A 13,983-nucleotide genomic window follows, 5' to 3' on the forward strand; every position below is an offset into this window, starting at 1 on the left:
GAATCACTCGGTGGTGGAGAAATGGGCCTGTTTTAAGGTTTCACTCCTTTTGTCTTGTCTTTGATTTTTATTGAAACAGAAGAACTAACATTTCCACTACCCAAATTAACCGATCTGGCTGCTAAAGGCACTGACACAACGAGTCCACTTCAGTAAACTATAATAAAAATAAAAAAAATATGTAAACATAGACTTGAGGCAATATTTTATCCATCACCAAAAGGACCTACCTGAGGTCATGAATTTAAGTCTACTACATTCTCCAAGAAAAAATTGACTCGCCAAGTAAAAAAAAACAATTAATAGTTTTTTGTCCATTCAATTCATTAGCCTATATTCACAGAAAAAATACCAGTATGAACTTTTAAAAACACCACGATGGCTCAACAGCTGCATTTTGTTTATGAACTGATCATGTTGTGTTTTTAAGAAATACTCGAGCCTCACGTCCCAAATCAAATCTTAAATTAAGCCTCAGTCCTTGAGGTCAAATCCAAGTTAAATCACAAATCTTTCGGGTCTCTGACAGCTGATCAAAAAAAAGTTTCATTGAGGGGTTTTGTTTGTTTTACATCATTGAGACGAATCATTTAATGCTTCTAATTTAATATATAATTAAATAAATATTCAAGTAATTCCTGTTGCTGTTTCAATCCTTCATTGTTGTGTCAGTATTTTACCTGGTCTTGAATATTTTTGCTCAGCTCGAGTAAATCAGAGATAAAGTTTAGTGGAGATTTTTTAATTTGCTGCTACTTTGTGTTTCGGTGTGTGGAAACAACGACAAAGTGAGAGGTCTTCACTGGCATTTCCCGTCTTCGGCAGCGTGCAGGGACGCGGGCTTCTCTCCTAGCTGCGTGCGCTGCGCATTGATTGTGTTGTGGCTCTTCTTCATCCGGAGAAAGTTAACCTCACAGTCACTTTATCACATTTTCTTTTCCTCCAATACTGAACAACTATGGCAGACTCTCAGGAGGACAAGCTGTACAAAGCTGAATACGCCAAAAGCGGCCGTGCATCGTGCAAGAAGTGCAAAGAAAACATCGCTAAAGACTCGCTGAGGATGGCCATCATGGTGCAGGTAACTGAACGCCGTCTGAATCACTGCGTCTGAAGAAACCTGCTCCGTTAGCTGGCTCACCACCACACAAATACCCGTTAGAAACTAGGTGGCTTTTCTGCGTTGTTATGCGTACCAATTAACTCTTTAAAACATGCGTACGTGTAATTTATAGTGTGGTTTCAGCTGTGTTTGGTTAGGCCCACGTTAGCATTTAAATGGCTGACATTGTCTGTTCACTCATGCTCACAAAGAGCCCTTGAGCCTTCTCTTTTTTTGTGTTTGTTTGATCAACTTTTTAAAATTGTTCTTCTGCTCCAGATGCATACAAACTAATGCACAATAAAAACAACAATTATAATACAACTTAAAACAAAACCTAGAGGCGACCCCCACCTCATCCCATCCCATCCCATCCCACCCCCACTGATCTCCATGTAATATATGCATGACACAAGAATCCAAAATGTAGTAATAAGTAGACTAATGATCACAGCAATGTATCTGTCCTCGCTTGCCCTGTTGAAATAGCACCAGCTCCACATGTTTGCCCTCTGATAGCTCCATATTAATTTATATCAATGTGTATTCATTCATCCATTGAGTGTTTGTAACTATGTGCATGACAAGCCACTATATGTATTTTTAAAGCCAGCATCTTTTGCAGCAGTGATGCCACTTAAGAAGCTATGTCTATTCAAGCATGTTAATTTTAATGAGGAGGTATCATTTAAGGTTTAGGATTTATTGATTAATGTGAGGGTATTTTCTTTTGATGCAACCAAAAGTCTAGAAATTCCAACTGTGTGTCTGAGTTAATGTCTACAGTCAGAAACATCCTTCCCAAACAGTGAAATCTGCTTCTGCCCCACACAGGAAGTAATTTACTTAGAAGCTAAAGCTTCTTATGAGGCTGCACAAAATCAGCCTCCTGATTCATGGCCTGTGCAGCAGCTCCAGATTTTCATCACTTAACCCTTCAAGCTGATCCAAACTTACCAAAATGAATCAGCATATTAGAGTCAGTCAGCATGTGCTCAGGTAGCAGGTTCAATACAAGGATTGTTTATTGTTCACAACATTTCAATGAATGGCCACACTTCAGTAAGTCATTTAATCAAATGTATAGCCTGCCAGTGATTGTGGTATAGACAAATTAGACTGATTACATCATAGCAATAGTAGGTGTTAATTATAGTTCCATGTACATACAAGTGCCTGTGGTCTTTACATGGGTACCAGAAATGTCATTGCAATAGTGAAACATCTGTCAGAAAAGAACATAACAATAAAACAGTCTTTCCCAAAATGAAGAGCGTAAAAAACTGCTGCAAAACCTTTTTCTTTACCTTTTTAAACCGTACCAATTTCAATCAAATAACAAACAAAGCCTTTCCTCTGCAGGGAGACAATTAACCTTCCTGTTTGTAATTGTACACACAGAGAAGGTTGTATGCTATAGTTATAGTAATGAGATAAAATGGTTGTAATTTAGGACCATCATTCCTTTTAAAAATGTGGAACAATTTGTGCTGAATGTCTCTTGACTATTACTCTTGACTGTTTTGAAAAATAAATATTTAATTTATAACTGATAATGAATTTAGTCCAGCAGTATCCACAAAAAAAAAAAAAAATAATGTGGACACTAAACTTTGCTCTTTGTGTTGCAGTCACCCATGTTTGATGGGAAAGTCCCCCACTGGCACCATTTTTCCTGCTTCTGGCTGAGAGCGGCAGCTCAGTCTACTGGTGACATCGCCGGCTATTCTGACCTCCGCTGGGAGGACCAAGAAAAGGTCAAAAAGGCCATAGAAAGTGGTGGAGTTGCTGGAGGTCAGTACTCTGCGTTTAGCTTTTGATTTAAATAATTAGGAGGTTGATAAAATGTCATGATGCTAAAAACATGTCTGGACTCTGTGCCGTCCTGACATGTTTTCATGGAGCTGGTCAGGAAAGTTAATTAGCTTAATGTCACCTCAGCCTGCTGGCTCCTTAATTGTTATAAGAAAACAGAGCGTACAGTGTAACATTTTTAGATTCATGAGTGGAATATAAATAAATGTGCCCTTTGCATTTTTGTTGATTTATTTGCTCTGATGCATATTAATGATCTGATGAATGATCAGAATGTTTGCACTCACATTTGTTTTATTCCTGGATGACTAAGAGTTGATATGAAAATGAAAACTTGCCTCCTCCAGGGAAAGGTGACCAGAAGAGTGGAACTAAAGGAGAGAAGACACTGAATGACTTTGCTGTGGAATACGCCAAGTCGAACCGCAGCACGTGCAAAGGCTGTGAGCAGAAAATAGAAAAAGTTAGTGTCACTTTAATTTACACGTGCAAAGTTGATGCTCAGATGCTTCTACTGTCCTCTTTTTTTTGTACAATGAATAGCTTTCTCTCTGAAATCTGCAAGTAAATGATATAAAATAGAGATTATGTGTGTTCCAGTGTGTTATGGAAGTCTCTCTAATCTTCTGGTTTCTCCTTCAGGATCAGATTCGCGTATCTAAGAAAACTGTGGACCCAGAGAAGCCCCAGTTGGGCCTGATCGACCGCTGGTACCACACAGCGTGTTTCGTGAGCCGCAGGGAGGAGCTGGCCTTCAAGCCTGAATATAGTGCAGCTCAGCTGAAGGGTTTCAACGCGCTACGAGCAGAAGACAAAGAGGAGATGAAGAAGAGACTCCCTGCTGTCAAATCTGAAGGGTGAGACGAGGAAGATGGGATTATGGGAAACTTAATTTGTTATAAATGTTGAGTGAGAATCTTTTATGCCATTTTGAATTGTGGTGCTGAATACTACATTTCTCTGTAACATTGGGTAGAACTTCATGATTTTAACTTTTAGTATTAACACTACTCAGTGTTTGGATTGAAGCTGTCTCAGGTCTGGTGTGTGTTTCGGACAGTCGGACCCCCTCTTATCACCAACACCGGCCACATTTGAACCCTCTGTGTCTCCTATCGTCCTGCAGCACAAGAAGATGGCTTTAAAGGTGTCCCTGAAAGCTGTCATTGTGTATGCGTACAGAAAGGGGTTGACAGCAGAGTTTGCATGCGACAGGATGATGGCAGCTAGCAGCAGCTCGAGGGGCACGGGGCAGGCAGGGCAGAGCAGCAGGAAGCAGTTGATAATGTGGAGCGGGATCCAGCACACGGTGAACAGAAAGAGAACCAGAAAGAGTGAGGTCGCTGTCTTCATCTCGCGTCGCATCCTTGCAGCCACCTTCGCTTGTCCCTCCGCTCTGCCGCTTTGCTCAGAGGCGATGCGTCGCACCTGTCGCTTGACGGTGAGAAAAATTTGGGCATAGATGAGAAACATTATGAGCAGGGGTGTCAGGACACAGGCGAAGAAGTTGAAGTACACCATGTAGGTCATGTCCACCACCAAGACAAAGAAGCAGTAGCCTGAATCAGGCGGTGTCTTGTGCCAGCCCATCAGAGGCACGAGCCCGATGAGAAAGGCCAGTAGCCAAGTGGCAAGAATCACCAGCACAGCGCTACGAGGCGTCATCAGGACCTGGTAGCGGAGGGGCATGAAAATGGCTACGTAGCGCTCCACAGCCACAGCCAGCAGGCTAAAGATGGAGCTCTGTGTGAACATTATTAAAACACTTAACATGAGCAGACACAGGTAGAGATTTTGACGCGGTAGACCAATATCAGTCAGGATGGCGCAAGGAATGGCGATGGTGCCCACACAGATGTCCGCAACCGCTAGCGAGACCAGGAAGTAGTTGGTGACAGTGCGCAACTTGCGGTTGAGACCCACAGCTGCGCACACCAGTAAATTGCCGATTGTGGAGAGAAAGGCGATGACTAGCTCAGCAGCCGTGTACGCCACATTCGGGAAAATGACAGAGTCAGCAGGCGGAGGCGAAGGCGTAGGCGTAGAGGAGGAGTTCATCGATGAGTTCCAGAAAGGTCTTAGGAAAGAGGAAGAAGGATGGGATGAGTAGAAAGTCCACAGAGCACTGGTGTTCTCCATAGTTGTCCTAAAAAAGAGATATAAGATTAAAGTTTGACATCTCAAACTGTGAACACTCTTATATAAAGATTCATGATATCAGTAAAATAACTCACCTGTCTACACAAGTATGAATGTGTTTAATGAAAACGTTGCCTCTCAATTAGTTAAGGACCCCATTCGTGATATTGTGACTGCAGCCATCCTCACACGCTGTACTTCACGTTAAAGATCACCTCTGTTTGGGCAAGACTGGAGGACGCTTTAATAGAATTCCCATCATCCCCCTTGGTGTCTTATTAGGGATGTTTGTCCTCAGACATACACTGACTGCAACTGGACGGTCATTAATAAAATGTGTGTGTCTGGGGGGACTGGTGAATTTTTCTTGTCAGGGCAGGGTGGATGATATCAGCAGTGACACTTGGGATTGTGGAGACATGTAGAAGCTTGTGTGCGTATGTGTGTGTGTCTGTCCTCATTAACTTATGGGACCCTAATGAATTTGCCTAATGAATAAAGGTGTCAGATTCAGGCTTGTTTGTCCTGATACTTGGTTATGATCCAGTGCCCCTTTGGCCTCATTAGGAAGTTAGTTTAGATGTTTTATTTTTTCAGAGCACTGTTGAAAAGCATGACAAGTTTGAGAGGAAGCTCTTTTCAACATCTGTTTGCTCTTACAGGAAACGTAAAGCCGATGTGGTGGATGGAGCTTCAAAGAAACAGAAGAAAGAGGAAGCCGAAGAGAAGACAAAGCTGGAAGAGCAGTTGAAGGTACTTTCTTTTCTTTTCTTTTTTTTATAATTTCATATTTTTGATTGAACATCACATTATGTCAACAAATCATGCATCTACAGAATCAAAGCCAGCTGATTTGGGGACTCAAAGACAAACTGAAGAAATACTGTTCAACCAACGATATGAAGGAGCTGCTCATTGCAAATGGCCAGGAGGTTCCCTCTGGAGAGTCCAATGTGAGCACGCCTCATTTTTACTTGGCAGATGTTATTTCTTCTGCTGATGATATCTTGGCATTACACAAAATGCAGACAGACATATTAAAATGATTTAAATCTTTCTGTAAAAGTTGGTATGGTTTCATTTAGCTGAATTGCATCACTGTAAGTTGGAACTGAAAGTGCATGTTATGCTTTAAGTCACTTAACTGTAGCTCTAATTGTTTAAATACGTGTGCAGTGACTCAAATATATGATCAAATGCAATTACTTTTAAATTTGGAGCTCCTGTTACATCTGTTTAATGCCAAGTGTTTAACCCTGACAGGTGCTCGACTGCTTGGCCGACGGCATGGCCTTTGGTGCTCTTGAGGCCTGCAAGGAGTGCACGGGCCAGCTGGTGTTCAAGGGTGATGCTTATTACTGTAAAGGGGACATCTCAGCTTGGACAAAGTGTGTGTTCAAAACTGCAACACCCTTACGCAAAGACTGGGTCACCCCCAAGGTAGGTCACCTCATTTCAGGACTTCTTTGGTTGAGAGTGAATTTCCTGCCTAAATGAGCAGCTATAGTCAGCAAGCAAGGCTCATGTTAAGTCTTTCATGTGAAGAGTGTCTTTAAACTGTTTAACCAGTTACCAACTAATTCTCCTAACATTTTAAGAAAAGGCAAGGCAGTTTTATTTATGTAGCGCATTTCATACACAATGGCAACTCAATGTGCTTTACATAAAACAGAAAAACATGCAATTTGAGAAACATTAAAACATACAATCACCCCACCCCCCTACCCCCCACACTAATAATAATAATAACAGTACAGAAAAATAGAAAGAGAAATAAAATACTAGAATAGAGCATTAAATATAAGATTGCAGCATAAAATAATGATTTGCTTTAAAATCATTAAAAGGACATAGAGTGCAAATGAAAGATTAAAATGTAAAGTGCTTTAAAAGAGCTCAATCATAAGCACAGGAGAAGAGAAATGTTTTTAACCTGGATTTAAAAATGATTTCAGTTCTGCTGGTAGTTTGTTCCAGTTGTGTAAAAGCTGCTTCACCATGTTTAGTTTGAACTCTGGGCTCAACTATCTGACCTGAGTCAGTAGATCTCAGAGCTCTACTGGGTTTATATTCTACTAACATGTCATTCATGTATTCTGGACCTAAACCATTCAGTGATTTGTAGACCAGTAGCAGAACTTTAAAATCTATTCTATAGCTGACTGGGAGCCAGTGTAAAGACTTTAGAACTGGAGTAATGTGCTCTGATCTCTTTGTTCTGGTTAAAACTCGAGCTGCAGCGTTCTGAATGAGCTGCAGCTGTTTAATGCTTTTTTGTGGGAGTCCAGTCAGAAGACCGTTACAGTAGTCGAGTCTACTTGAGATGAAAGCATGAATCAACTTCTCCTGGTCTGTTTGAGACATAAAACCCTTCACTCTGGATATGTTCTTAAGCTGATACAAGGCTGTTTTGGTGATTGATTTGATATGACTGCTGAAAGTCAGATCTGAGTCTATCAGCACGCCAAGGTTTCGGACTTGGTCCCTAGTTTTTAGAGAGAGTGACTCGAGATGTTAACTGACAGCAATCCTCTTCTCTTTATTGCCAGAAACAATGACCTCAGTTTTGTCCTGATTTAATTGAAGGAAATTTTGGTTAATCCAATTTGCCAAGTATTCCATTTAGCAACTTTCAGTGAAATCTGTTTGTCATTCCAGGAATTTCACATGGTTCCCTTCCTGAAAAAATTCAAATTCAAGCGACAGGACAGGTTGTACCCCAAGGAGGCTCCCACTCAAACCCTGACCACAGCCAAAGCCGAACCTCTGGCGAGTGCATCCAGTGCCCCAACTAAGCCACTACCAGAGGGAGCACCTTCAGGTAAGCGAAGAAACCTAAAGGAGTATGTTACTATTCCACAAATACGGAAATAATGTAATGCATCAGTATTTTATATCCTATCTGTAAGTGTGATTCAAAACATCTTATTTTTAACCTTTATGGTGAATTATACTGAAATATATATTTAATTCATAAGAAAACCTTGAAAAAAATAACTTAATGCAAACAAATCAAAACTGCTATTTTCTAAATAGTTGAAATACATCCACATGTATGTTGTAATGTTATTGACATTGAAAAAGGGCTTAAATATGTATGTGTTGGTGTCCGACAGACAAGCCTCTTACTGGTATGAGACTGTTAACTGTGGGCAAACTCGTCAAGAATAAGGACGATCTAAAGGTTGCTGTGGAGGAGCTTGGTGGAAAGATTACTGGTACTGCCAGTAAAGCCTCTCTCTGCCTCAGCACCAAGAGTGAGTACCCAGTCAACCAATTGATCATTAATATAAGGGTCAGTAGGTGCCCTTAGTTGCTATTTAAAAGCTTTTTGAATTAAATTTGGGAATATAACAATGTGTAATTTAATATTTCCACTTCACAGAGGAGGTGGAAAAGATGAGTAAGAAGATGGAGGAAGCGAGGGACGCTGGCGTGCGTGTGGTCTCTGAAGATTTCCTCACAGACATTAAGTCGTCGGGTAAAGCGCTCCAGGAACTGGTCTCCCTGCACGCTATCTCACCCTGGGGGGCAGAGGTCAAAGTCGAGGCTCAGGCTCCATCTGCAGCCTCCAAGTCTGGAACGCTGGCTACCAAGAGCACAGGCAAGGTGAAGGAGGAGGAAGGTAAGATACAAAAAATGAACTAATGTTATTACATGTGTTTTATGGATGTTGATGAAAATACTTCAAATAATGATACCTGCTCTATTACAGGTAGTAGCAAATCCAAGAAGATGAAACTCACAGTTAAAGGAGGAGCTGCTGTGGATCCAGATTCAGGTAGTCATGAGTTCCTTACATTGGAAAATCATCTTTACTGTATGTCCTTTTCTTTTTTTTCTCTGAACTTGATTGATGATTTGGATTTCTCAGGTCTGGAGAACAGCGCTCACGTCTTGGAGCAGGGTGGTAAAATGTACAGCGCTACACTGGGCCTCGTGGACATCGTCAGAGGAACTAACTCCTATTATAAACTGCAGTTACTGGAGGATGACGTACAGAAAAGGTAATTTCACTTCTCTTTTGTTGTTGTGTGGAGGTGATTAAAATGCACAGCTCGGTTAGGGAGACTTTAGACACTAAGTTGATTTACAGTAGCAGTATTTACAGCCCATCTATCATCTGTGTTTAGGTACTGGGTGTTCAGGTCATGGGGCAGAGTAGGTACAACCATTGGAGGAAACAAGCTGGACAAATTCCACGACAAGAACTCAGCGCTAGACAACTTCCTGGTTGTGTACAAGGAGAAGACGGGGAACAACTGGGGCGCCTCCAACTTCACCAAATATCCCAATAAGTTCTACCCACTGGAGATCGACTACGGACAGGTACACACAAACACACACAGAACTAGGAAAGATATCCCACAGCTTGTGTTTTCTATACCTGACTGGATTTTGTTTGTTTTGTTCACATCACCGAGCAGGATGAGGAAGCTGTGAAGAGGCTGACTGCCAGTGCTGGCACCAAGTCTAAACTTGCCAGACCGGTTCAAGAACTGATCAAGATGATCTTTGATGTGGAGAGCATGAAGAAGGCCATGGTGGAGTTTGAGGTAAGACTTTTTTAATGATTGCTTGCAGATTTAATGTGAGCATCTTACCTGTCAAGAGAAAAAAATATTAGACAGGTCAAGTTTCAGCATGTTTAAGTTTCAACTTGCACCACAGTATTCTGCTTTTTCTTTGCCTCCATTATCATTATTAATGCTTCTACACTGTAAACTTGTCATTATTATCTTTGTAGAACGTCAACATTAAACAAAAGCCCAACATAAATCCCACTTTTTCATTTAAGGAGAATGACTTGAAGGTGATGATTTTTCAACAAATGAGAAAAAGTGTTAATTTAGTTGAACCTGTCCTTTCCTGTCTACAGATCGACCTCCAAAAGATGCCACTTGGAAAGCTGAGTAAGAGGCAGATTCAAAGTGCATACGCTCTCCTCACTGACGTACAGCAGGTCAGTAAACAAACTGAAGTGTTCACCTCTCTGTTGTGTTTCTTGTTCCACCTACTTCAACACATTTCTCTCCTTTTCTGATGCATCTAACTTTGAACATATCATTTCCCATTTTAGGCTGTGTCAAATAATGTGCCTGAGGCCCAGATACTGGATCTCTCCAATCGCTTTTACACTCTGATACCTCACGACTTTGGGATGAAGAAACCTCCACTGCTCAACACCCTGGACTACATTCAAGTAAGATCACACACACTGTACAGTTTTTCTCTTGTTTTGTCATCTTTGTCATACAGAATCCAGTAAAGAAACTGCACATATAAATGTATTCATAATATCTGCATACATCGCTGTCCAGGCTAAAGTTCAGATGTTGGACAACCTGTTGGATATTGAAGTGGCATACAGTCTGCTGAGAGGAGGCGCCCAGGACAACGAGAACGATCCCATCGACATCAACTATGATAAACTCAAAACTAAGATTGAGGTCAGGAGCGTAGACACATGGATAATGTGCAAGATTGTGTATGTTTTTCTCCAGAATAATGCTCGGATGGTAATATCTATGCATGGAAAATGATGTGATATGTTTTATTCCACAGGTTGTTGACAAGGCCACAGATGAGGCTGAGATCCTTACGCAATATGTTAAAAACACCCATGCTGCTACACACAACACTTACACACTGGAAGTGCAAGAAGTAAGTTATTATTGGAGAAAATAATTGCTCACAAATGTCATATCAGTTCTTAGTTATCAGTGCAGTATCAGTTATTTCCTGACTTTTTTGCGTGTTGTAGGTCTTCAAAATTGTTCGAGAGGGAGAGCACCAACGGTACCGTCCCTTCGAAGAACTACACAATCGCCAGCTACTGTGGCACGGCTCACGCACCACCAACTACGCTGGTATCTTGTCTCAGGGTCTTCGCATTGCTCCACCAGAGGCCCCAGTGGTGAGTTTTTGGCGGCAACCAGAAGCTTCACCCAGACTTTTTGTTAATAATGACCCATATTTAAATAATTTACATTTGCCCCTGTTCAGTTCTGTATTAAATTGCTGTTAATCTTCCTTTTCTCTAGACTGGTTACATGTTTGGTAAAGGTGTGTACTTTGCTGACATGGTGTCCAAGAGTGCAAACTACTGTCACACCTCCCAGTCAGACCCTGTAGGTCTCCTGCTGCTGGCTGAAGTTGCCCTCGGCAACATGTAAGTGACAGTCGCAGTTATTCAAACATTGCTTTAGTATCTACCTTGTTATGGTGATGGTGTAAGTGAATTTGTCTTACTTTTTTTTTTAAATGCAGGCATGAATTGAAGAAGGCCTCCCACATCACAAAACTACCTAAGGGCAAGCACAGTGTTAAAGGTGAGAAACATTATGACTCACAGCAGATTTTGTTGTAAATATCTTATGAAAGTGAAATAGTTTTGGTTTAAAAGGGTTTGATCATGTCTTGTTAACAATAGTTATTCAACAACAATGATAAAAAAAACAAGTGTTATGAGAAGATCACTGTCATTATTATGGCAGCACACGTGGCAACTTGAGTGCTTCTTGATAATATGAAGTATTGGTTCCCAAACTCATTCATCTTCTGTTTTCTTTGCAGGTTTGGGTCGAACTGCTCCTGATCCAGGTGCCTCAGTCAATTTAGACGGGGTGCAAGTGCCTCTGGGAAAAGGAGTCAACACTAACATTGATGACACAAGTCTACTGTACAACGAGTATCCTTCAACTTTAACATTCACCTTCTGGTCCATGAAATTCATAATAATTTTGCCAAATAACCACAATTTTTCTGCTATGCTATTTAATTTACTCTTTAATAGTCATAGAGATATGCAGAGTCTAAAAGTTAATAATAATGTTAATATCTGTGTTGCTCTTCTGATTTCAAAATTAGATTAAATCTTTGGGTTGTTGTAGATCACTCATGGGCACCAGATGTGCATGTAAACCACTGATCTAGACTGGGGACAACCACTGAGGGTTGAGTTTAAGATGGGGCAAAGATGGAAGCAGTGATTAAAACCTGTAAAAAAAAAAAAAAGAAAAAGTGTTTAGAGATGGCATACTTAGCTGATAAAAGTATAATCAAGGATAGTGTGGTGTTTCGCTCAGCGTTTCATCAGGCTCATAAACATGCAATAGGATAAAGCCTGAAATACTGAGATTTCAATGTGTGTAGTAATCAGCAGTGGCAGGTGTGCAAAATAGGATCAGACAATCAATATAATGAAAATACCACAGAGCAACAAATGAGAAAAGTAATCATGAAATGAATTAAATTCAAGTTAAGTTAATCTATTTGGTGTTGCTTTGTTGTTCTAAGACTTAGACTCCTTCACAAGATTTAAGATTAATACTACATGGTCATCAGTGTTATCAAATTCATCATCTCTAACTTGAATCATCTATTTTTATTCGGCTCTCATGACGTGTGAAATGATGTGCTGATATTTTCACTGTTGGTCATATTATCTGTATCCTCTCTGTTGTCCTTAACCACTGCTCCTCCAGATACATTGTGTATGATGTAGCACAGATCAACATGAAGTATCTCCTGAAGGTCAAGTTTAACTACCAGACATCCCTGTGGTGAGAGGATGCATCCGAACCCTCTTCAGTGAAAACAAAGACCACTTGTCGCCTCCAAATGCCTGGGCTTCATTCTCTGCAACAGAAGATGTTTGGCAAAGGAGTGACGCTACACCATGCTTTACAATGGTCATTGGAAATCTCTAGTCACTTTATTCCTTTTTCATCAGGTTTGCTAGCTGATAGCCTTCCTTTTTACTGCATTAGGTACTCGCGTACCTAAATCACAGCTCAATAGTGTTTGAAGCATACAAACTTTCTACGTAGAAAGGTTTTGGTTTAGAAATGAACCTCAGAAAATGGTAGTTTTCTGTCTCATGTGGTCATTCCGAATTCGACAGGAGTATTATTTCTTCATTCTTTAATAAACCTGTAGTAAATAAGGCTTAGTACTGCAAGTATAGAGTATCGCAAGATTTCTGCCGACATCTACACACCATTGTTTATATTTTGCTAGGGTTTACCAGAATAGTAACCAAATGGACGTTTTGTAGACTTCTGGGTTCAAAGATACTGTAAAAGGGTTTTACATGTATATATTTGTTGTTGTTTGTCTCTCAAGCTGTCTTCCTTGCTGAAAATGGAGAAAAAGTATGGAAAAACAATGTGTTTAGTGTCTATGCCAAGTAAACTGTAAAAGAAGCCACTGCCATGTAAGATGGTACATTTTTCATAGTTTCTTTTTTTGCTTACCTCAAAATAAAACATTCAAGGTTCTGAAAAATGTCTTGCCTAATGTTCTGTTAATAGTTCTGTGTTGCTGTACTGTATGAATATTTTGGGATCTGATTTCTGTTCAGAAACTTGGTCATCTGCATGAAATGTTGCCATAAAGGTTATCAGGTACTTGTTATCAGGTAGTTTCTCTGTAGATAATTGCTTTTCTCCTATCCAGAGGTCATAGGTCAGGGTCCACCACTGATGAATACTCCAGGAGTTGGTGGGCATACTGAAGGACCTGGGCAAGATGGTGTCCATGAAGTCTCTTTACAATTTAACAAATGTATCACAAAAGCAAATGAATAGACAAATCTGGAAATGTAATCATTTAATACACTTCTATATGGGCACCATTAGTTACACGAAGCACATCAAGACGGTACTCTATTTCTTGCCATGTTCACTGTAGCATAGCCTCATCAATGGTGGCAGTTTCATCACTGATCTGTTGCTTCAGGTCATTGATGTCCCGTATCTTTGTTTGATACACAAATGCAATGTGATTAAAGACTTTGATAACCACTGAGTACATAGAACAAATCTGATTAACATATCTCATCAATTGCTTTTGTAATGATTTTTTTTAATTGTAAAGAGACTTGGGACTGTATGTCTGGGTGGTTCATTACTTAAGTCAGTTTT

General features: G+C 40.4%; 2 protein-coding genes across 2 annotated transcripts; one reads left to right on the forward strand and one right to left on the reverse strand.

Annotated features, from left to right (window-relative positions):
• Positions 1 to 880: 880 nt before the first annotated feature.
• parp1 (poly (ADP-ribose) polymerase 1) lies at positions 881 to 13,311 on the forward strand. Its single transcript, XM_053336831.1, has 23 exons — positions 881 to 1,081; positions 2,734 to 2,896; positions 3,265 to 3,380; positions 3,560 to 3,774; positions 5,719 to 5,809; positions 5,893 to 6,009; positions 6,320 to 6,496; positions 7,715 to 7,877; positions 8,173 to 8,313; positions 8,442 to 8,681; positions 8,772 to 8,837; positions 8,931 to 9,063; positions 9,190 to 9,385; positions 9,484 to 9,612; positions 9,936 to 10,019; positions 10,137 to 10,259; positions 10,378 to 10,506; positions 10,622 to 10,720; positions 10,821 to 10,973; positions 11,101 to 11,228; positions 11,327 to 11,388; positions 11,633 to 11,747; positions 12,544 to 13,311. The coding sequence occupies exons 1-23, from the start codon at positions 959 to 961 to the stop codon at positions 12,623 to 12,625; spliced, it is 3,045 nt and encodes a 1,014-aa protein (XP_053192806.1). The 5' UTR covers positions 881 to 958; the 3' UTR covers positions 12,626 to 13,311.
• Positions 3,929 to 5,056, reverse strand: LOC128377435 (adenosine receptor A1-like). The gene has a single exon (XM_053337386.1). The coding sequence runs from the start codon at positions 5,054 to 5,056 to the stop codon at positions 3,929 to 3,931; it is 1,128 nt and encodes a 375-aa protein (XP_053193361.1).
• Positions 13,312 to 13,983: the final 672 nt, after the last annotated feature.

The sequence above is a fragment of the Scomber japonicus genome, chromosome 17, assembly GCF_027409825.1.
Source record: "Scomber japonicus isolate fScoJap1 chromosome 17, fScoJap1.pri, whole genome shotgun sequence".
NCBI lineage: Eukaryota > Metazoa > Chordata > Actinopteri > Scombriformes > Scombridae > Scomber > Scomber japonicus.